Source organism: Solenopsis invicta, chromosome 15 (genome assembly GCF_016802725.1).
Source record: "Solenopsis invicta isolate M01_SB chromosome 15, UNIL_Sinv_3.0, whole genome shotgun sequence".
Taxonomy (NCBI): Eukaryota; Metazoa; Arthropoda; class Insecta; order Hymenoptera; family Formicidae; genus Solenopsis; species Solenopsis invicta.
In genome coordinates this window covers 8,046,921-8,070,635 of record NC_052678.1, presented here as the reverse complement: position 1 = coordinate 8,070,635, position 23,715 = coordinate 8,046,921, and the positions used below count along the sequence as shown (strand labels likewise).

At 43.9% G+C, this 23,715-nt stretch overlaps 1 protein-coding gene across 8 annotated transcripts in view; it reads right to left on the bottom strand.

Moving 5' to 3' along the window:
* The window catches only part of LOC105193330, a 248,987-nt gene that overhangs the window by 160,160 nt on the left and 65,112 nt on the right, over positions 1-23,715 (bottom strand). For 5 of the 8 annotated variants that reach the window (XM_039458101.1, XM_026135776.2, XM_039458104.1 and 2 more), the window contains one exon: positions 9,556-9,631. The exons of the other annotated variants lie outside the window; for them this stretch is intronic. In XM_039458101.1, the coding sequence (XP_039314035.1) occupies positions 9,556-9,625 (70 nt within the window). In that variant the 5' untranslated portion in view covers positions 9,626-9,631. The remainder of the gene's footprint in view (positions 1-9,555; positions 9,632-23,715) is intronic. 8 annotated transcript variants of the gene reach the window in all.

Here is a 23,715-nt window from a genome sequence, read left to right as displayed (position 1 = left end):
CAGACGCTACATCATACGCCGCTTTCAAATTCTCGCGGCGGAAATTTATATTAAAAGTATACACTTTAGGAGATACAAACGTATAAGTAACGACGTAGTAGTGTAACGATAAACTCGAATTAATTACCGGCGACTATAACGCGTGCGTTATACGTACAATTATAGTCAGTTCGGAGTGAGAATAGGGACACCCCCCCGCTATATAGATCAGTCGTGACGCGTCCGGCATGATAATTGAATGGCATAACTCGACCCTATGGCACGTTAATTAATTCTACAGCCTTCGTCTGAAAAATAAATGACATTTCAAATTTTTAAACGCTACTTGTCGCATTGGAGCTGACCTGCGCTAACGTTTACACAGATCTTTTAAAAAGTTTCCCCGGTGAAAATGCTCAACGTGTCAAAACTTACTATGTCGTTCCTCGCGCGTTTCTTGACGTTCAAAAACGAAAATACCGAGAGCTCTCCCGATCTTGCGCTATTACTGCAAAATTTACGAGGCACACATTCCTCAAAAATTCTCCGTGCAAATCGCGATAAAGGACAAACAAGTTGCATCGTTTTCATTCCGCCCAACGGGGCGTTGACCGTGGTCCAATTCGGACTTTAAATCAAATACGAGAAGAAGAAGAGAGGAGGGGGAAAGGAAAAGTGACGTGCAGTTGCACCGACAGCGGTTCGTGAGTCTGCAGCATGAAGTTAACGCAAGGACCGTGTCGTCGGTCGGGCGGGAAGTCCAAAGAGAGAGAGAGAGAGAAAGAGAAAGGAGAGAAGAGAGTGAGAGACACGGAGCGGGGGAGGGTGAAAGAGGTCAGGGGTTGAGCGGAGGGAAGGGAAAGAGGGGAAGGTGAATGAACACAGTTTGTTCGGCAACGCACGTTGCGGCTGTCGTCTGTCGCAGCCATACCATCCTGGTACACGAGCCAGAGAAAGGCTCGGCGAACAGAGAGATAGATGGGTAGGACGGCGAGGCGAGCTATACCCGGCGCCGGAACAATGTTTAATTGGCAATCGTGCCACAAATAATTATCCGTACGCGCGGATACGCATGACGCACGCTCGTTGCCATTGGCTTAAGTTGGCGCGGCGCGAAGCGGATTGTCAGGCCCGGTGGTGATACGCCGGTGGCGATAAAAATCGGTGTAGCGAGACGAACGACGCGATAAAAAAAAAAAACTCGCAGAGGAAAAAAAAATAGGAACAAGAGACGTTTTTGTCGCGCTTTACGATCCGCGCCGCTATAGAGACGCTTAATAACGTCGCTATCATGTCCATTGCGTTGAAATTTTGCTCTCGTGCAAGTCGATTGTTTACAACTTTGTAGATGAAATAGAAAACAAAATCGCGATTTGTCAGTGAAAGAAAAATGTGATCAGTGGTCGGCTCGTGCTTTCTCGCCATCCAAATTCTTTCAGAACGAGATAAGGGATAAATATTATCCCCTCAGCGAGCCAAAGTTTGGCCGCTAGAAAAATGGCCGCTACGGATTATATATATTTGGCGGTGAAAATAGCGGACCCTTCCGCGCGCGCGATGAGAGTGTGCCGCCGAGTAAATAAGACAGACGGCAAGATAAACGGCGGGACGATGATCCCACGATTTTTATTCCGGCAAGAGGTAAAAAGTTACGCTCCTTTCAACTGTCTCGTATTATTTACTTAACTCCGAGAATCTTATTATCGGTATCAAAGTGCGAGAATGGGAATGACTCGAAAGCACAGGGCTCACAAATTTTCAGAAATTGACGCGGGCGCGGTTGCCGAAGGAGAATAATCCTTTCGATTACGCAAACGATCATACCTCCGGGTGTAACCGCGAAGGCGGCGGTATAATTTATCTCCTTGAAACGCGGGTGTTACTCGCCACGAGTAGCGTAGGGCGACTGCTATAAATTTATTCGGCGGCGGCGCCGCGTTGCGGCTCCGCTTCCGATACCAGCGGCTTGCCGGTCATGGGAATAAAAATTGTCCGATCTTTCTTACGTTATTACTCGAATTGTCCCGTCGGCTTTAACGACCGCCGAGAACTCGACGAAGCCACGAGGAGAGATTAAAAAAAAAAAAAATCTCCGCGGGAGGAGTGAAATTATGAGAGTGGCGCGAAGGTGCCGGAAACGAGAAACCAGAGCCGTTCTCTCTCATTCTCTCTCTCGCGCGGTACCTACGACGGTGGATTATCGTTAAGACAATTTTACCGTAACGAATATCAAAACTCATTTATATCATCGCTGAGAAACGTGTACGATGCCTGGCGAGAGAAAAGAGAAAAGTCTACGCTCGTTCGCGGTGGAAGACGAAGAGGAGGACAGTTGAAGAGGAGAATGTCGGAGGGCGGAGATTGGTGCTAGTGGAACTAGCTGGTCGCGGTTGGCACGAAAACGAAGTAAAGAAGCGAAGACGTGAAGAGGGACGAGGGACGAGGAACGAGGCGGGGAAAGGAGGGAAGAGAAGGAAGCGAAAGAGAGAGGAAAGCCGAACGCGATGACACAAAAGCTGGGCGAGAACGAAAGGAAAAGGGTGGGACTCGGCGGAACGGTGCTCATGAAAAGAGATAATCTCTGTTCATCTTGTAATTCCCCGGTAATGCCATTATACCGTCGGGCTCGGCCAGTACTCGCCACATTACCGGCTTACATCTTTGTTTTCGTTCGGTCACCGGCGCCTGGCCGAAGGAACGAGAAGGAACGTACTGGCGACTGGACCCCGGTATGCCGTTACGAGGAGACGCTAGCTGGGCGTAATTGAATCGACCGTTCTTAAAGGGCGATAAATCTACCGAAGAAACTGCGTCGTTCGCGCGTTGTGTCCCACGTCGCCATCCATCGACTCCGGACGTTTTTCGTAGTCTCTTTTCGCCGCGGTCTCGCCTCGCGAAAACGTGACGGTCGATACACGGATCCTCGATCGCGGAGAGTTGCCAATACGGAAGAGAGCTGAGAAAATATTGCCCAACCAGAATTTCATTATGAATTCGACATTCGACATTACGTACTTAATAAAAGACATTAAAACATAATGATGATGATATAGACTTTCTAGAAGTATAACAGAGGAACTATACCAATATTAGTAGTTTGTATTTCTTATTTGCAATAAAAGTGGTTTTGTCAAAGTATTTTTTAAATTTAGCTAGATTCAGACTGTCTAAAAATAAGTTTTTAGACAGTCAAAATAAATAAATAAATTGAGACAATTTATCCAAACGTGAGTTTCATCAAAGTTAACCCTTCAAAATTTTCTATTGATAAAATTATAATCGCCACGTTCGATCGTGACCGTTCACTGTCACAAGCACGGAATAGAGGGAGAGAGAGAGAGAGAGAGAATTAGAAACGTCACTGTGTACGATTAATACTAAAACCCCTCAACTATACAAACATCGCGTTGCCGAGTCATCCGGCGATATAATTAGATCGAGCGCAGGCTTACGTTTGTTTTCGCATGCACGCATCGTCGGCTAAACACGCCCACGCATCGGTGCCGCGCGGCGAAACTCAAGCGGATGATAGTGGCGTTAATTTTACGCCGCTAGGGAGGCATCTCTACCAGTCGAGATGGTAAATCGGTGCTACGGTGGAATTAACGATGGACTAAACACTAGATACAGCTGAATACTCCGCGTATACCGATATGCGTTGACGCGTCGTAACGTAATCATAATCACGGCGATGTAACTTAACAGCGATCGGTTATTAATTTGAGGGCTTCGATTACTTCGATGGCGCACAGCCGGTGCACCGCGATTACGCGGCTGGTGCCACTTGCCAGCAGAGAGGCGTAGTAACCGAATTATTACAGTCGATTCCGTACGATCGCGCGAAGAAGACGGGATTTGCGGGCTTTTACGGAAAACCATTCATCCCGCGAAAATGGCCCTCCGAATTTGAATGCGAATCCGATGCTCGGTCACGAGGATCGCCGGTATTATCCCTCGATAATGGGGAATAGCTGTCGCACCGTTCAGAAAAGTTTGCACGCCAAGTTTTTCTTCGAATATACCTAACAGGCCTTAAAACCGGCTCACCTATCGTGTTCTCGATTAAATCTCTGTGCAACGATACGATATCATTTAATTAAGCCTACGGGGAAGAGAGTGTACAGATGATTATCATTTCCGATATAGGTTCGATTCATTTCGTATGAGCAATTTAGTTAAACGCGGCTCATTAAGCATTCGCGATAAATCAAGAGTTCATTTAGATGAATCTCCTTGCATTCGATGCGATATCACGAATATGTGGCCTGTATTATATGTATATACGCATATGAGAAACGCAACGATACGCTATTTAGAGAAGCATCTAATTATGCAATGCGATAACTGTGTAACGAAAGTGTAGCCACGAATAATAGAGCGCTAATGCGTCATGCGTGTAAATGAATAAATTTAGCGTCTGCCATTACGCTAAGGAAAAAACAAATTCTTTCATCAACACTAATGCAGTGAATCACTCATTAGAACTGATAAAGACTTGGTGAAGCTTTGGATAGAGTATTTTTAACGGGAATAACCCCGTGTCAAAATCTAATCGAGAAATTTCCGTTTCGCAAAGAGACATGCTCCTCGTCTCGAGTAAGTCTGTTTACTGACTCTAAAAATAAAAATATTTCAATGTATGCCAAGAACTTTTTTACTTTTAGAGTCAGTAAACAAGCTACGTTGAAAAAGATCTTAAATATTTCAACGGTATTTTCTACTTGTTCGCTACAACCCACTGGAGAAACTCGAAACTTTACGCTTACAAGCATCATTTCTTCCGAATCAAAATCTGCCATGTCTGACAGGTAATGGCAAGAGCCATTAGGAACTAACACGTTGCAACGCAACGGTTGATGTAGCTTATGACGTTGACGAGAACTGCAACCCGCACGGCCAAATTCGGCGCACTCAGGTTCGGCGTGTGGTTCGAAACTACCCACTCTCATTACCTCTCGCCGCAGAATGGACTAATCTACAGTGTTACGCGAATTGTCAAATCTGCCGCCTAGCGCGCCGCGCGAAATGACCGGGAGCCGCAGTGATTCAGATCGATATCCGAGGAGACGGTCGTAAGAAGACCGTCACCTCTTTTATCTCTCTCTCTCTCTCTCTCTCTCTCTCTCTCTCTAGTAAAACTGACACAGTTGTGAAGAAAATTTTAAAAATGGAACGGAATTGCTGGAAACGAATGGAAACGTCTATAGATAATCGAAGCACAGAAAAGTCAGAAAGAAAGAGAACGAAAGAGAGAGAGAGAGAGAGGAAGAAAAAAGCAGGACCGGGGTTGGCGGGACTCTCTCTGATTTCGGAAAGTTGGATAACGGCAAACCGAGCGTAATGGCGCCGATAAAGACGCCATCGTCGACGACGAGGACGAGGACAAGGACGAAGAAGACGACGCAGAGGCGCGCGCGAAGATTCGATTCTATCGGAGCCGTTATTTACTCTTCAGGAGCTTTGCCCGTATCTAAATGCCTATGCGCTCCTCGCAAACCGCTCTCTTTCTCCTCGTTCGAATTTTATCGCATTTGCCGATGATTATAATTGCTCATGCTAGTAAAAGGTGCACCGAGTTTTATAGAGCAATGAAGACGCGCCCGTCGGCGTCGTCGGTTCTCCGACTTTCTTCGCTCTATCTACTTCGATCGCGCGCGCTTGTCTTACCTTACTCGTTCTGTTACTACTAGCTACTAGCCGACCGGCATGGGAAACTACGGACAGGTATCGGAGCGCGGGCGTGCGGACAAGTGTCTTGAGAATTACCTATTGTTTTTCCCCGTTCCGGAAACACACGGGTGCCATCGGGAGCATTAATGCCTCTCGTAATGGAGGGAGGCACGTAATACGAGCCGGGAACGCGGCAGCAGATGCTCGCGCGTAATCCTCCTAGGTAGTCTGGCGCACGTTTCGAGAACATCGTCTACACCTTTGGTGGTGGTGAGAGAGATTCGACGCCACCATAGTCACAGAGCGCAGATGCGAAATGCACGGGCGTAAGGTGCGTTTCTACACTTAAGATAGGACGTGAATCCAAAGGCTTAGTATTTCGATATAGATCCTGCAATTATTTGCTATCGCTCTCTAATCGTATTTAAAAATAAAAATCTATATGCAAACCATAACTCATTTATTAGCGTGCGTCCAGGAATAAAATGGCAATAGTTATCATCTTAATTAGTTTCCACTGCGCGACATACGCGTCGTTAGTCCTTGGTGTGTCCCATTGCTTCTTTACAATGCAAACCGACAAACATAACTACTAACTACTCTTGGGTCCTCGGAGAGCCCTCGCGACCGCAGGAGGCCGCGCCGAAGAGAAGAAACGAGGAATGTAAAAACGAGACAACGTATGAGAGGATAAAAAGCGAGAAGCAAAAAAGACACGCAAGAAAAATGTTCGACCGGACAAGTGTTTATACACAGCGTGCCCTAAATATACAACGCGCCCTATCGCAAAGTATATGAATATTTTATCAGAGCCTCTCTTATTACAAGGTAAAGAAGACGATAGACAAGAGGTAGAAAAAATGTGTAGATAGTCTAGCACAAATTATCTTGCGAACTTTCGCAACTTGAAATTTAATTAGCTTGCGGTATCGCGTATTTTATGTTTATCTTGGGGAAACGCAGTCAATAAGCAGCACGACGACGTCGAGATCGAGTAACCATAACAAATTTCAATCTGTCAATAGATACTACTCCCGTAAGAGCTTCCCGACGAAGAAGTCACGTTCGCTGATCACTTTATGTGGTATACCCAGTATGTTTTTATTTGAACTGGGTCACTGCGAGACTGCTGCTCTCCAGGAAGCACTCGTAGAACTCCGGAGGCACTTAAACATCTTGGCGATGCCGGGGAGTTTATTGCGTCTTTGACACCGAAGTGCAGTCGAAACCCATCGTCGTCGTCGTTGTCGTCGTCGTTGTCGTTGTCGTCGTCGTCGTCGTCGTCGTCGCCGCCGTCGTCATCGTCGTCGTCGTCGTCGTGAAACGACGATACGCGGCAGCTGCTGCCGTAATGTCGCCTTGGCGCACCTTTCCGCACTGTAATGGAGGAGAGAATCCGACGGGTCGAACTTGTCGTTAGCCACGGTACTCTCCTCGCGCGAGTTCTCGTGACCTGACAATTCGAAAAATGCGAGAGCTGCTCATCGCGAGCAGCCGCTCGTTCTGTAATATCGCTCGTACCACTCCGCAGGGCCGAGTTATTGATCGAGAGTTACGTCGCGTCTCAGGAGAGAGACTCGAAGTAAATAATAATTACACGAGAAACACTGGTACGACCCGTTTTCGGAATTAACACTGTGTGTGATTTACTATAGTTTTCGGAAATAGCATTGTGATACATTGTAGTTTCCTAAACTGCATTCAATTCTGCAAGACCAAATTAACGTCAAATCGATATCACAGAGACGGTAGATGCAGAATTCGCTTCTTTTCTCATAGTCATACGCAGGGCGAATGCTTATACTTCGATTTTACCTGCGTAATTCCATCATTATTACAAGTTGGAGCACACCGTTAAAAGCGTCATGAAATTCAATGTACTTTTACACAAGTTACGCAAATACATTAAATTTAATGCATCTGTAACTGAAGAGTGTCTGTAAGTATCTGTATCTGTAACTAAAATGTTTTTAATGTATCTGCTTGAAATTTGCTTCCGTTACATATTATTGATTTAATGACGTTTTTTTTTAACGGTGAAGGTAAAAGAACTTCTGCCTCAGAATTTCGAACACTTGAAAGTTAGAGTGTTGCGATGAAGTGGTTATTAAAACAGTCTCGAAAACCCAAATACCTTATGCTCCAATTGCAGACGCGCGTATGCAATGCCACGTACATACATATACTGATACTTGGTCCTACTCTCTCTCTCTCTCTCTCTCTCTCCGTCTCTCATGATGCGACAAATGTGTTGCAAACTGGGTCGCCAAGACGATTATCTCTTCAGATGTAACTACCGGTAAGGGATAGGTACGGGCATCATTATTACGCTCGAGAGATTCCGCAGAGTCGTAGCCAAATCGAGTAGGATACTTTCGATTGCTTACGGCCGTCTATTCCCGGGAGTTATTTCTACGAGACTTCCTACATTGTTGACTCGCGCTACTTGCGGTACACACGCGCGCGATAAATCCGTACCAGTATAAGTTGCCGTTCGGTGAGAGCTACGCTACACAATTTCCATAGCATGCTTTTACGCGTGTTATACATCGAACATTTTGCGGAATAAATTTATCGTGCGACAACGTGAAAGCAATATAGCGATGAAAGGGAAGGAAACCCCGGTCGGGTTTTCATTGCGTGATACATCTATCCCTTTTTTCATTTCGATTATATATTTCAATCCTCGTATCCTCCTACATAGTCAACGCATTTTCAAGAATTGTTAATAAAACTTTTAACGAGTTATCGTCATTCATTATCATATTATGCCAATTAATCGGAATCACAGAAAAACCAAAATTCGTAAAGAATAAAATAAAATAGAATCGAAAGTATTGCAACAATAGAGCAATAGAGAGTAACGTCTGAAAGAACATGAAATCGGGTATGTATCCGGAAAAAATTTCTCAAATACCAAGTACAAAGAGCTAGAGCAAAGCCATGTGGAAGGAGAGTTTGCCGCAAAAATTTATAATGATGAGAACAAAGATATTTGGAAGATCTTCGGAAACATTACCAAATCGGCGCACGTGACCGCGAGCAAATCGCGCCGACAAAGAAGGTGGAAATAAACGTTATAAGGGAGAAAGGGAGACGGAAGAGAAGAAACGCGCGCACGAGGTGAGGAATCGAGCGAGAGAGGAAAAAATATCCTATGAATTCTTGAGTGACTTCGGATATCACGTTCGGTCCCGCCTGGCGGAGATTTTCTACGACTTTGTAGTCCGCGATATATCTAGAGTCCGTTTGCAAGTTTAAACCGCACCTTGCGTTGTACGTGTCGCAAATATATTCCACGCACAGAGTGCAAAGATTTCCCGTGCACGCCGTTTCGCTATCGTTGCTGCAATTTTACAGAGCGGCGTCGCCGAAATCTCAATCTCCGAGTCTCATGATTATCTCCGACTTATCGGTCACACGTTGTTTAACTTGCAAAAATATTGCGTGAGTAATATGATATTTTTAAAAATTATTCGTCAGTTATTCGTGTAAATGCACAAACATATTACGAGTTCTGAAATTGTGTATAAATTTGATAAATTCTGTTAATTTAGTTTTATCGGCGGGACAACTGATGCATTTTATTAAGTTCATAATCCCGTAAGTATTATCTTTTGTAGCCGACCCTAAATCACAAATTCGGCGGGAATTGGTGCCATTAAACGTCCCCAGTAAACGTAATTCAAAATGTGCCAGCGTAATTAGTGGGCTATGATGAAAACGCATAGATTGTACCGATTAAATATCTACGCTTGAATTTATGCTCGATTTTCATGCATACCTATTGGAAAACGTAATTACGCTTATGACATTTAATGCGGAGTTATGTAATTACACATTGAGCTTTGTACGTGCCATAAATCGTACAGAGAGCCCGATCAAACTCGTACAATCATTACTTACGTCCAACGGTTATTTGATCATCCAGAACATATTTATCTCGACTTCGTGGTCTGGCGACGATGCCGCTCATCGATTCCTGCAAAAAGAGAAGGGCAAAAGCTTGTCGGATGGCTCAACGATATCACGTCGAATTTCATGTGCAATAAAGTTACCGTCAACGTGTATTGTTCCTCTAAAATGATTAAATATTCACGCATTGAAATGGTATGAAACATACATATCGTACGCACACGCGTGGCAAAACCACAAATTGGATGCATAACCGCGAACGAGTAATCATTATACCTTCATCATTTCAAAGTCCAAACACCCGATCATCATTATTCAGTTAATACACCGGAGAAATTTGAATCGCGCTTGCCGATTCCGTTCTCCCGCGATAATTTCACGCGTGTGCGGTGAACAGCGACAAAAAAAAAACAACTCTCAACTTTTGACTTTGGATTTTGGGGAACCGTGGCGGAACGCATTCGAAGGCAGAAACGAGTTGGGTGTTATTCACGAATCCGTCGAATGTATATCGACAATTTCGTTCTCGCAAACTTTACAAGAATACTCGCAGGATTCTTGCGCGGCGTCGCGACGGCGTGTACTCTGCTGAAATTAAAATCGATACTTGCAGAAAGAGGGTGAGGGCGAAGAAGAGAGAAAAATGGAGATAACGTCTGGATTTTACTCTTCCCATTCCTCGCGTTTATAAAGCCGTGCAAAATCGCCGAAGAAGGGAGCGTTTGGATAAATAATCATTCTGCAGAGTGCGAATCTTCCGCATGGGGTGGGAAAGAGCCGCCCGATAAGGTGGGCGAATAACGAAGTGGAAGAAGCGAGTCGTAAAGCAGCGGGAATAAATAGTCGAGCGTCAAGTCGGCGGCCGAAGTTTGCGAACGCGCAAATCCTGAGGGAAGTCTTGAACGAGAATTCCGCGTGATCGTCCCCATCCTCCTCTACCCGATTCCGTGCATTCTTCATGTAATTATTTTATCGCTACAAAACAGCGTCTCTATACTTTTGGAAGTTTATGGCTTCGTCAGTGCGCCAATCACTTCCTATCCTCTTGCATAAAGATAAATACAAAAATTATCTCATTTCTATAGGTAATAAATAAGTAAAGAAGGGAAATGAAAAGCGCTAATAATGCGACACAACCAAAATCCATTAAATCATTAAAGAAAATAAAAAGAAAAATCGTAGATGCTTAAAATATGCATACAGATGTGCAATTTCGTGTTATACAAGCTCGAGATATTATTTCCTAAAAGGAGTAATCATATTCGCTTGAATGCTCGTCGAAGTTCGCTCGTAGAGGTACGCTTACTTAAGTGTCCAAAAATGAAGAAAGTTGAGCGAAATTCTGAATGGAGGAAGGAAGATGCGAAGCCACGCGGCGCGCGAGAATAAGTGGTGGAATGCCCGGTCAAAATTTACGAGCAATACTTTTCCACCGGAAATTCTCGGGATATTCGTGAATACCGCCGCCCATCCCCGAAATCGCAGACCACGTTTCGTGTGCTCGATATTGTTCGCTTCCCCCTTTTATCGGCAGAGTGTTCATATTTTAAAAACGTATACAGTACCTAATCCGGTCCAATGGTAGCGTCTAATTGGCACTCGGATAACGGCATGGAAAGTTGATACAAAAAAATATATGCTAAAAGTATTTGAATCTATTATAATTAAATATGGAATTCTGTCCTGTGGAATTTGTGTTTTTCCCCAATATTTTCCCTCGAGAGAAGAAGATTCCCGCTGTTAGAGATCCTAAGAAATTTTTACGGGACCGTCTTCCATTGATTCCATAATTTTTATGTTTTACGCACCGATGAGGAGCATTTTTCTGGAACAAACTCCTTCGTTCCGGTGCTGACGTATTTCTTTTATGGGAGAAGCCCTTGTGCGCGATGTCCGCCGCAGATGCGATATTCATACAAATAACATTCAGTTTCCCCGGCCGTCATGGAATTTACGAGAAAGACGGACCGGGGATCGGCGAATTGAGACCGTAATAGGAATAAATAGCGGAATATATTCGACGCGACGATTCCAGTTTACGACTAATAGGAAATTCTGAAAGAAATCTCGAACGTCGATGTCCATACAAATGTCTGCTTCTTGCGCGCGCACTTGCTTACTCTCGAAAATAATTTTTTGCGTTTCTCGCAGCTAATTTCAAAAACTGTAATCCATTTGTTTCAGAAGAACTTACATTGCAATAATAATTCTCTCTCTCTCTCTCTCTCTCTCTCTCTCTCTCTGATGTAGGAAGATTTTAATGAAACATGTTCATTAAAAACATCTCACTGCTTTCATATTTTATTTTTACAAAATTCCGGCCACTATAATTCTCAAGAGAATCATATATAACTGAAAGTTATTCAGCAAATAAAAAAGTACTCTCTTCCTTCCAAGGATTCCGACGTTCCATGGAGCACAGTTTGTTAAATGCTGCAGTAGAAGCGACACGACGCTGAAAACGATGCGACCGGCGCCGCTGGTCGAATTCCGGCCGCAGGCACTCGACGCGCGAGTCCGAACAGCAAGAACTTTCGTTATGGGTATTCCATAATTTCGTACTTATCGCCGGGAACAAGAACAACGCGCTCGGACCAACAATAATTAAGGAACAATGCTCGCCGACGCGCACCAGTTGCGTAAATGTATTTTAAAAAAATAGTGTTTGCGCTAGATTCAACGAACGGGAAAAATAACATGGGGAAAAATAACAAAAACGCAACACGCTGACGTGTTTGCATTCGATTCTTTACAAGCTCATGTAAGCTATAGAATAACAGCGCGTGTGAAAAAAATCTAACATCGATTTATTCGTACCCGATATTGATAGAAATAAACATCCTATTCAAATATTCTCAAAAACTCTAATTTACAGAAACTAGTTTGCAGCGAAATGATGTACAATACGCTTTTAATTAATATATCATGAGATAAGTAAAGTCACAGAAAAGCATATTATGTTATACACGGAATGTCTATAAAGTTAACTCTCTGTTTGACTAAACAGTTTTCGAAATAGAAGGGATGAGAACAGACTTTATAGATGTCCCTTGTATATCTAGAGATTCTACTTCTACCAAATACTTTAGGCAATAAATTGCGCTATGCCGGTGCGATTAAACAGCAAATGCCGTATCATAAAGTCCTGACAAATGTGCAGCCGATCACAAAGCAATCTCGATTTACGGTACATTGAATTCGAAATTAACGATCCGTATTAAAGATGCAGCGCAACATAATGTTCCGAAGAACTTGCGCCCTCGTACTAGAAGAACGTTTATGATGAAGTGAATTCAACTCGAACAACGCGCCGTTAATTGCGTTATTGAACCGTATTACGTTGCTTCTTTTAGTCAAACTGTGTTCTTAATTAGCAAGCATCCACATTCGAAGACAGAGAGATGAGGGGGGAGGGTGGAGACGGGAGGGAAAGGAGGAGAGAGACTTCGTTAATGAAACGCCTACGGCAACGTCAAGCGCGAAGACGCTGAAAACGGGAGGAGGTTACCCGATACGTCGTTGTAAGCCAGAGTATCCGCGGAGTTTAACAGTCTGCCAAAATGGATGGCATATTGAATTCGTCACACACAGGAGTGTATGTTTCACACAAAAAACAGCAGGCTCACGTCGAGAGCACTATGGGAAAACGATCGCGTAGCACAAAAAACAAGCACTCCCTCCCCCCTGTTTCTCTACCCAAGAGAGCGAGAGATCAAACATTTCGATTAACAAAGTGCTTGAAACATCAGATGCACAAGCAGTTATCCACGTTTGATGGATTCAGCTAGAAATTCAACCAGCACTTGGGGCGATTTGTACGTCCTAATAAAAATGTACCGCGTTCATTTTAATTGTAAGCTCCTCTTCATCTTCCACGTGCGATTGAATTTAAATGATGCGCGAGAATGCGTAATATTTAATTACAGAGAGCGAGAGAGAGAGAGAAAGAGAGAGAGAGAGAGAAAGGGAGAAATGTACGAGTGAGAATAGAAGCGTACTTTAACCCTTTGAGTACCAACCTCCGCCATCATTTTCCGTGCAAAAACTGTCAGATCGTTTTACTAGAAAATACAGACAGTTTAAATATAAATTATATATTAAATTGCACTTTATATGTATATATGATTCATAATAGACTTAAAAAATATAAATGTATACAAGAATACCATTTTTATCGAAGAGACGTTGTAATAAAAGGTCAAGAGCATTGCCGTTAGTGAATCTAGCAGTTTCAATAATAATCACGTTACCTATATTGAAATTTTCTTCACGTAAATAGAACAAAAAAAAAACGTATATCGCATTTAGATTTCCTCCTCGTTAGAATATCTGATCAAAGAGACATAATAGAGTAGACCTTAGAAGAGCAAAATTAAGAAGAGAAACTTGAAATTATATTTAAGTTACATTATAGTTTCTGTTATAATTTCTGCGAAATAATTTGTGTAATAAATGTACGTACAAAGTGTGGCAGAGCCAGTCACGAAAGTAATTAATTTTTCCGTTTTGAGGGACACGCTCTTGTGGAGGAACGTTCCTCCATTCGCACAGCTAACTTTTATTTTTCTTCCCGTTTCATCTCGACTCTTACGCGTCGTTTTCTATTTTACGCGGGAGTGACAGCGAAAAAGAAATAAAATACCGAATGTAACCCAAGTATTATATACCGAGGAAAGAGGAGAGAAATTCGCTGGATGATGGTAACGCGAGCTTCGTCTTGAAAATAGAGACTCAAGACGGAGTCTGGGAGTTATAATTGCCAACGCGACACTTCCTGCCTGTAGAAAAAGGGGAAGGGAAAAAAGAGAAAAGAACGGATGAATGAAACGTTCTGTAAACGTCTATCGACACGCGTCGTGCGTGTCGACGGGGAATATAAGGATGACGGTTATGTAGCGGAGAATGAAAACCGCGATAGGGTCATAGCAAAAAGCCCGGTTTATTCGATACTGCGAGGACGAGCCAATTCGCCCTTTTCAACCCCGACGGACTCTGTTCATCCTTCTCCGTCGAACGCGCGCGCGAGATAAAGGACGAAAATAGGGACCACCCTTTGCTCTCGTTTGCGCGACCGCCGGCGACTGTAATTGCCCTCTTCCGGACCCGGCCCGACGTTCGACCGTGACTTTTACGACGGCCGATATGACCGGTTTTACGAGTTTCCGTTCGTACCACGAGACTAAGAGGGACGAAATCAGTCGCGGAAGCCGTTAAACCGCGGACGAATTAAACGCCCGAGCTAAACGCGTCGGCGTCGGCCGCGTGCTACGTCAAGGAGAAGCGCGATAATTGATACCTGCCACAGATAAAATTTTCTATACCGCTGCGACGTTTACGACGCGCCCCACGTCCCTTACGTGTCGACCGACGTGATGGTTCGACTGTAGAAACCTCGCAGATATATATCAGATGAAAGATCGCGCGTACGCGCTAGACGTTCCGCATTTAAATCGATATATAAATGCATTTTTATCCTCTTGAATCGTTGTAAAATTTCGATTTAAGCGGACTGTTTCTCTTTCATTTCTGTTACAAAAGGATTATAGCTTTTAGCGACACGTCGTGCTCACATTTAATTTCCGCCGAACCGTTTCGCGAAAAGGTCAGGCATCGTCGATTTTTTTACGACGTCATAGTTCCTCCATTACTTCTCAAAAATTTTGGTATGCGAGATAACGCCGCGCCGGCACATCGCCCATCCCTGCAGACATATTCGGTTCACGATCTGCCATGTTACATACTATGTCCGTCCAATTGCCTGCGCTCTCTCGTAGCGAACGATATTAAAAAAAAAGAGAGAGAAAGAGGGAAAAGAGAATAAAGTGGAAGAGAGAGAGAGAGAGAAACAAAACGCGATCGACGTTTTACCGACACCTGTCAGACAGAAAATAACTCTTGTCATTGTTTTGGTAGTCAGCAATAGTGCCGATTCTAAAATTGTTATGTCATAGATACAGTATCGACTGTGTAACTCGGCCGTCGTATTTCGTACAGCTGTACGTGATGAACAAATTGTACGTCATACGTGTTCTTCTCGTCGCACCGGAAGTCATATTGTCGAAGACTAAATCCGGACATCACGCAAGCGACGCCAAATTATCGATGTCTCAAAACCGCCGATAAAATCGAGCAAACGCTTTTATTTCGTACGTAGTACAAGTATAACGATCTCTCTCGTAAACGTAGCTATCTCAGGTTACGTACATGTTAAATACAGTTTTAATCAAAATAATATACTTTCCCAAAGTATGGATCGTAATCCATTGGTGCGTAAAGGCTCGATTTTTTATGAGTTGCAAAAAATTTTTCAGCTACAGTAGCAATTGATACCAAATTTCAATACAAACTACAATTATTAAATTCCTTCTACATAAAAATAATTCGGTATGATGTCAAAAATACAACAAAAAATAGAAAAATAAATGTATTGTTTACTTTTATATTTAAAATTTTGGAAAATAAATTTATACAATTACATTCAATAAAAAAATTTTTTAATAAAAGAATAATAAAAAAAATGAATAATATTAATTTATTCACTCCCCCTCTTCCCTCTTCCCGTTTTTTTTTCACAATCCCTAAAGCTAGATGCGTCGCAATTCACATAAGTTTGGAAAATCCTAAATTAATGTGCTGCAGATTATTGTCAATACATCCCATATTAGCAGTTATGTCGCAAAAATCGTAAAAATTAAATAGAAATCTGCAATCCAAATTTTTTTTTTATACGTTAACAATCAAAAGATAAACATTCAAGCAAATTCGGAACAATCGCTGAAACTGTCGCAAGAAATATATTGTACCATGGAGATTGCGCGGTATTACTGATAGCGTACCTCGAATAAGTGCATATGCACCACATAGCGCACCTGGGGCACATTTTGCACCTTAGATTATATTCAAAAAGTAAATGCAAAGCTCTACATATAGAACTATATTTCACGTGTGGGAGGGAGGGGAGGAAGGGAGAAAAGGGGAAAGAGGTCGCTGCTCTTATCTCGAAACACATTATAGGTATAACCTTTTCAGACATGACAAATGACAGTAATGGACGGCTCGCGGGACGATAAGTGAGGAAAAACTTACGAGAAGCAATGACGCGTCGGATTTTTCACATAGAGATACGGGCTGCCGGCAGAGAGTCCTCCGTAGAGACCTCCCATCGACGGTGGGTCTATCAAATTAATTGAAATTAATTAATTGGAACAAGATCTTAAGTTCCGACAGAAATCGACGAGCTAGTCACCGTCCGACTGATGTTTACAAGCGTAAACATCAATTACGTCCGATGGCAATTACGCCTTGAGAACCAATTAAAGTGTCAATTAAGACGAGACACGAAGTACTTAACGATATTGTACTTAGGCGACGGCGGCCAATTGTGGTGCGCGTGCAGGTTGCAACGTGAAGCTTGCATCTTGCGGGTCGTTAATTGACGCTCCGATATTGCTCTTTACGATTACGGCTTTTCACCAAATCGTATATAAAATTACGATACGTCGCGTCGCGTCGCGTCATCGACACTCTCTCTTTCGCTGCGAGAAAAGCATTCCGAGGGCGCTCACCCGACCAGCTGGATTTATGACCAGTTGAAAGGAAACCATTGTCGATCTGCTTTCTCTGTATTTCCAGTATTACATTTCACGGTCAAATGTTATTATTATGTTCGCGGTACCGACAGTTCGAATGTATTGGAAATGTCAGTCATAACATTCTCTCTTCCGTTATGAAAAAACCACGGAAAAAATTAATCTCCCTCTCCCCTTTTCCCTTTTCCCTCTCTTTTTCTATGTCAATTTTACATCTCGATAAAGTCATATGTATCTTTGTTATGCGCTCTCGAAGCAAACTCACGTTGTAATACTCTCTTGAATATCTTTTTTATGTGTTGAATATTTAATGTGAAAACTATCACAAGATGGTCATGTACCCTTCTGGACACTAGGAAAGATTTTTATTCAATTAATAGTAAAAATTACAAGAGTTACAGAACGGTAGAACAATCTTTAAAAGCTTTGAAACCGATAGGATAGATTTTAGCTTTCATATAACGTTAAAAAAAATCTATTTTAATAGCGACCTTGCCAATATTGTAAATTAAAATCCTGCGACAAGTGGCAAGCTTTTAATAATCGCTGCGGAAAATTCAATTCCCGAGTCCTTTTGGAAAAAAAAAAAAAAAAAAAAAGAACAACTTTTCGCACTATCCGGCACATCACGGTAATATTCTCTTCGCGCGCGAATGAAAAACGTGGGGAATTTTTTCGCTATTTCTGAAAGCCCGGGTAGCGAGGTCGCACACGGCGCTACACTCAAAATGCAGCGATGATTGTTTATGTCGGCGATTTAATTAAGCTCAGTGTTAATTCAATGTACGTGTTCGGAACAACTAACGAATCACGGTTGCATCTGCGTGCCGGATTAGCAGGCGCCCCGTGCAGCCTACCCTCGTGACTAAGAAACGTGTATCGTGTACATGAATATGGTAGTAATTAACCGCGATTGTGGCGACAACGCTCTCAAAACATGCAGCGCATGCGAGCCGCTGCGCTTTATCGACGTGAATACTTATGCACGCCGCGTTTAGCTCGCAGACGCATCCCTCTCTCTCTCTCTCTCTCTCTTTCTCTCTCTCTCTCTATATATATCTCTCTCTCTCTCATCGAGTTACTCAAACAAACGGGATATTTATTTCAATAAACACAACGATGAAAAATATGATCGTAACGTGTGACGACAATAAAATATTCTGATTCTGTGTCAGTGACTTTTGATCAAATTGGGAGCTGCATGCAAAATCTTATTTTCGATTAATCTCACGTGGACATTATTTTAATAGAATTTCACATCCGATGTAATCACCAGAATGTTTAAATATTGAATTTGAAAAAAAAGACGGAATTGCGAAGAGGAACGGTATCGACTGAATTCTGACGGAGCAAATGTTATTTCGGTTTTCGGACGATACGATACGTACCGTTATATACGTACGAAATGTAGCAGCAGGTAAATATCCTGCACAACGGATATCAGTTCGGAAGCACAATCGCTCCGCTATGTAACTCGAACGTACTACGCGGAGTCCAAACTCGCGTTATTCGTATAAGCCGGGCGCGAGGCGTTACCGTCAACGCGATAGTCGGGAGTAACTACATCTAATAATAGTTATCCCTCGTTATTCCTCGCTTATACAGTCCAAGAGTATACTGACAAAGTAAACTACTGCCAGGTGTCGAAGTACGCCCTCGTTAGCGGGTTTACAGCCAGGTCACCATTGTGTAACCACGTAGCCGGCATTGCATGCAGGCTTGCTTGGCGAATGTCGCGGGCGCGCACTGTGCGCCCACCGTCGTACTACAACGACGATATTATCTTGGTAACGACCGAGCGATAACGAGAGTCCCTTGACTTTTCTGTCCGATCCGCGCCGGTCGCGCTACGTGCCTACGTAAAGGCTAATCCGCTCCCGAACGTTCCGTGACAATCGTCGCGATTCTGTTAATAACCTTCGCGTACGCTTTAACAATACTATCGTAAACTTGCTCTGTGAATTTCATGCCAAAATTGCTCCGCCTTCAAAAATTATTATACGGTCTCACGTTTAATTACCGAATCCCTCTTTCTCCCTTTCTCGGCGAAGATTTCGTAGAATTTTTCTTAGCAAGATTTATGAATCGGAGTCTACAGCATCTTGGACGAATAAAAAATTAAGAAATAATTGCAATCAGCCGATACAGAATATCTCACGTAATTGTTTGCGAAAGGTGATGTCGATATCCTTCGGCGACTATTGAACGGTTCAAGCCGTCAGGTGCCAGAAATCCAAACGTCTCCTTGAGCCACGTACAGTGGCACCTTTGTGCCGCGTCGAACGTCGCCGTCCATCGGAGGAGAACGGCTATACCAGCTACGGTCGCGACGCAAATTTCGGGTAAATAGGGTAGTGAAACGTAAGACGGAAGACGGGTAAGAGGGTGATGTCGCTCGAGAGCGAGACAAATGGCGAATCGATGCCTCCATTTGCTTCGACCCACCCCCGTTGCGAGGTCCTCGCCACAGTAGCGCCTCGCTTCTTCGTTGTCGCTACCGGCGAGAGGGTGACGGTTATTGTTAGTGAAAATCTGCCGCAAGCTTGGTGGAACGTGCGCCCTGCACCACTACCCCGTATGTTTCGCCAGCGAGGGCCGTCTGAAGCAACTCTGAGGAAAATTCCACGTCGGTATCGGAGGCAGCCACCGTCGCCGCCGCGTACGACGTCAGCTCCATTGTGGCAACTTGATTGGTTTGCTGCTTGATACGATACACCGGGCAAAAGCCTCGTGTCATAACCGGCGAGACGAGTTCTCTCGCCGCGTCGCCACCGCCGCCGCCGTCGCGAGAGAGTACAAGTACTAGCGCCGCTTTGCGCAGCATCTCGGCCGTGTCATCAAACGTCTTGTCAATCGTCAGTGCGATCCGATTACGAAATTCGGTCCCGCGATCTCCACATCAGCGTCGTCGTTTCGCGAGGGTAGGGTATTTACTCGCGTGCAACGCGCGGCCGATTGCACATCAACGTGTCACAGACGAGCGCACGTTTATCGCTGAGCGACGATAAAATATCAACGGTATACAGCTGATTCGCGCGCGAATATCACGAGTGTTTGCCGTGTCCGCGAATAGAAAATTTAATGTATATGTATTTTCCCCCGAGATAAAATATCCCCCACGATTTTGTGTGTGAGCGCGGTCACTCGTCAGAGTCGGCCTGGTCGGCCAGAAATCCGGGACGCGTTCGTGATTTATATACTTAATGCGGCCCACGAGCAGCTTCTAAATCCGATTTCTGAAGTCTGGATTCGTTAGTCAGTGATATCACGTCCCCGCGCTCGATCGAACAGTCGTATCATAATGGACGGGGCGGCACACCGTGACTACGAACACGAGGGGAAAGGGAACGGCGTAGCGTGCGGCGGTAAGCGGAGAGAGAGAGAGAGAGAGAGAGAGAGAGAGAGAGAGAGAGAGAGAGAGAGGAAAACGAGCTTTCCCGGAAATCTCGCGAATTCGATCCATAAATAAGCCCGCGGAGGCCTATCTCCGCAATCTAACGAACTTGTAACCCTAAAATACTCCAGGAATAGCTCCTCGTCACGAAGTCTCCCGTGGCACCGCGGGAGTCGAAACTCTCCCTCTCCCCCTCCCGCCGTTCCCGCGACTCTCCTCCCGCGGCTTTGCGGTTTTATATACATGATATAATGCGCGTGATATAATCGATAGCGAGCATTCCGCCAAGATGAGAAGCCGTTGGGGGCGTTGTCACTATCTCGCATGGGATCTCGATAGGGTAAAAGTCAGAAATGAGCACCGGCGAGGAGATAGCGGGAATCACCGATCGTACGTGAAACGGGAAGTCGATACTTTTCCTGTTCCCCCAAAAATTACATTCCACGTGGCGGAACAGGAATTCCGATGATGAGTCCGCCATTATCATCGAGGAGATATCTCATAAATATCAGGGATTAAATATTCAACGCGCGGATGAATTAGCGAATGGCCGGACAAATATGTTTGCGCGACTAAATTTATTGCAATGTATTTTCACATCAAATTATGGACTTTTTCAATTAATATTTATTAGGCTTATTACCGTTCGATCGACAATTACACCGGTGCAATTACGAATGAATAAAATTACCTGTCTACAAAAATCGCATTAAGCTTTGTTTTACCGTTCTCCCCTCACATTTCCCATCTTCAATTGAGAGATTGATGGAGAATCGTTCATCGAACTGAAAACAAAAATGTCTATCTTCCGTAACAAAAAGACGCAAGAAGATATTTGTGTAATACCATCAGCCGGGAAGAGAAAGACACAGCATGCATCAGATCTTGACAGACAAACAAAATGCAAAGTGGCTGCACTCTAGACAAATAATATGCATAAATTTACATATTGTGTAAAAGTTCGTAAATCTTGAACGCAATCCGGGCGAAAAATAAAATCACCGAAACAGAGCTTCGCGAAGTGCACGCGCGAGATAGTACGTCAATCTGCATTAAAGTTCAGCGTATCGTCTAATCCAAGGAAGAGCGCGCCTTCGCTCGGAATACGATGTGCATGAAAAATCTCCGTCGACGAGTTTCCAAAATCAGACATTAACGTCTTCAACGGTTCTTTCGCTAAGGGAAAAAAAAAACAATTTTTTTCACGCTTTCCGTAATTCGCGTTTCGACAACGGCAATTGGTCGACAATTACGCGGCAATTTTAACGCTATTCCACGGTACTTTGCCCGCGCGATTCCGTATGACGTATCATGACGTATCTTTACCGGAGTCGAGAACTAACGCTTTTCTGTAAGCCGTATCCCGTTGCAAAATATCGTTACGCATTTGTCACCATAAACACATTTCTGAAGTGCTTTACTCGTCGTTGTAAAGGAAAGCCGCGTGACAGTAGCGACTGTGCATCTTCGCCGGCACAAGTGTACCGGGTTACCTGCGTTCTCCCCCAACACTGTGTATGCATCCGCGCACACAATGCCCCGCCAGTATGCGGCATTAGACTTTCACGTATTCACGCGGGACGCCGGGTACCGCAGGAAGCACACAAGCCCATAATACCGGCTTGCAGTACATGCAATATGTACCGTTGCGACGTATCACGATGTTACGCGAACAACTGTGTGCACGCGCACATCGATACACCTGCGTATGTACCGTATAAACGACATCCAGCCGTTACTTCCACTTAATAATACATATATATACAGATTATATGTATATACCGATTTGTAAGATATGATTTACGCGTTACTTCTCGCGCCTTCCGGCAACCGCAATGCATCCTCGAGATATAGGAGGCCGCTTAGCCCTCGGCGATTCAATTTAATAGCTAGCGTCTCGTAACGTAAAAAACCATATATTGAAATCGTAAATAACTAATCTACGTACGAGCAACAGTCTCATCTTCATATGCATAGTCACGCGGAAGTCGTTTGCATATGAACAAGTGCACTTACACGATATTATGATAAAAAACTTACGCATAAAGACATTAATTGTGAAAATTACTGCCAAGTTATCGCAGCGTCTCATTTAAAGGCGAGTATTAGAAAAACTAGCGGCATATTCTTTTCATTCGCTCACCATTGGACGAGCGGTTTAATCTCGGTTAATAACAACTCATAATCTTCATCTGGATATTATCCGAGCGGAAATGAAATCATGTCAGATTGATCAGTCAAAGCTCGATACAAAGGCAGGCACTCATGATGTCGGTATTGCCAAAAGAAAAAAAAAGAAAAAAAAAGAATGCGTATATTGTTCGAAAACGTGGAGAGAAAACTTGGTCGACAAGTAACAATGGCTTTTTGTCAGCCTACCGCGAGCTTCGGCGCGCTCCGGTAATATAAGAACATGAGAACCCTAGATCATCCGGTGGCCTCTTCATTCCTCTCGAAAGCCGACCGGAACCGATATATCGACATATCGATGCAGCGCGCACGTAACTTGGTCTCGCCTTTGTGCAAATGCATTTAGGTCAATCTCCTCGGCACGACTGACATAATCATACGAGCCCTTCGTCCTGCCTTCCCTCTCTTCAATTCATCTTTCCTTCTCTTCCGCTCGTTTGATTTTCTTCCCGCCACAATGATGAGCTCGAAATACGAGTACATCTAATAGCATTGATGTTCTCACGACTTTATCGAAAATGTTAGACATTCAAATTGTATTTGAACGGATAAAAGTTTGTATATAGATGGATTCTCTAGTTTTGAAGCGGAAACTATCAATAACATTTGAGAATCTTTGATGATCCGTTTTAGAATGACAAGCGAGATTTGTCAGAAAGCTGTTAGGACGTATACGCAGCTTAGGCGACGTTTTCTTGTCGCGTGAAGAACTTTCCTCGTAACGGATGGCGGCTTCTTTGTCATTCCGAACGGTGAAAAGGCCGCGTCGGCTTTAACTCTTCCGTCAGCCCGCGTCATTTCTTTTCAGACGAGATTTCGGCGAGTGATAAGAGCGAAACTCGCGACTCGGTCTTTAAGGGAAGAAGCCTCCTGCACGTTCAATATCGTCGGGTTTAATATAAAAGACGACAGGCGTCGCGGCGCTCAGCTACTTTGCGCATCCAGGTCGTTCTACTTTTTCGACGGGCAGTCCGGCGT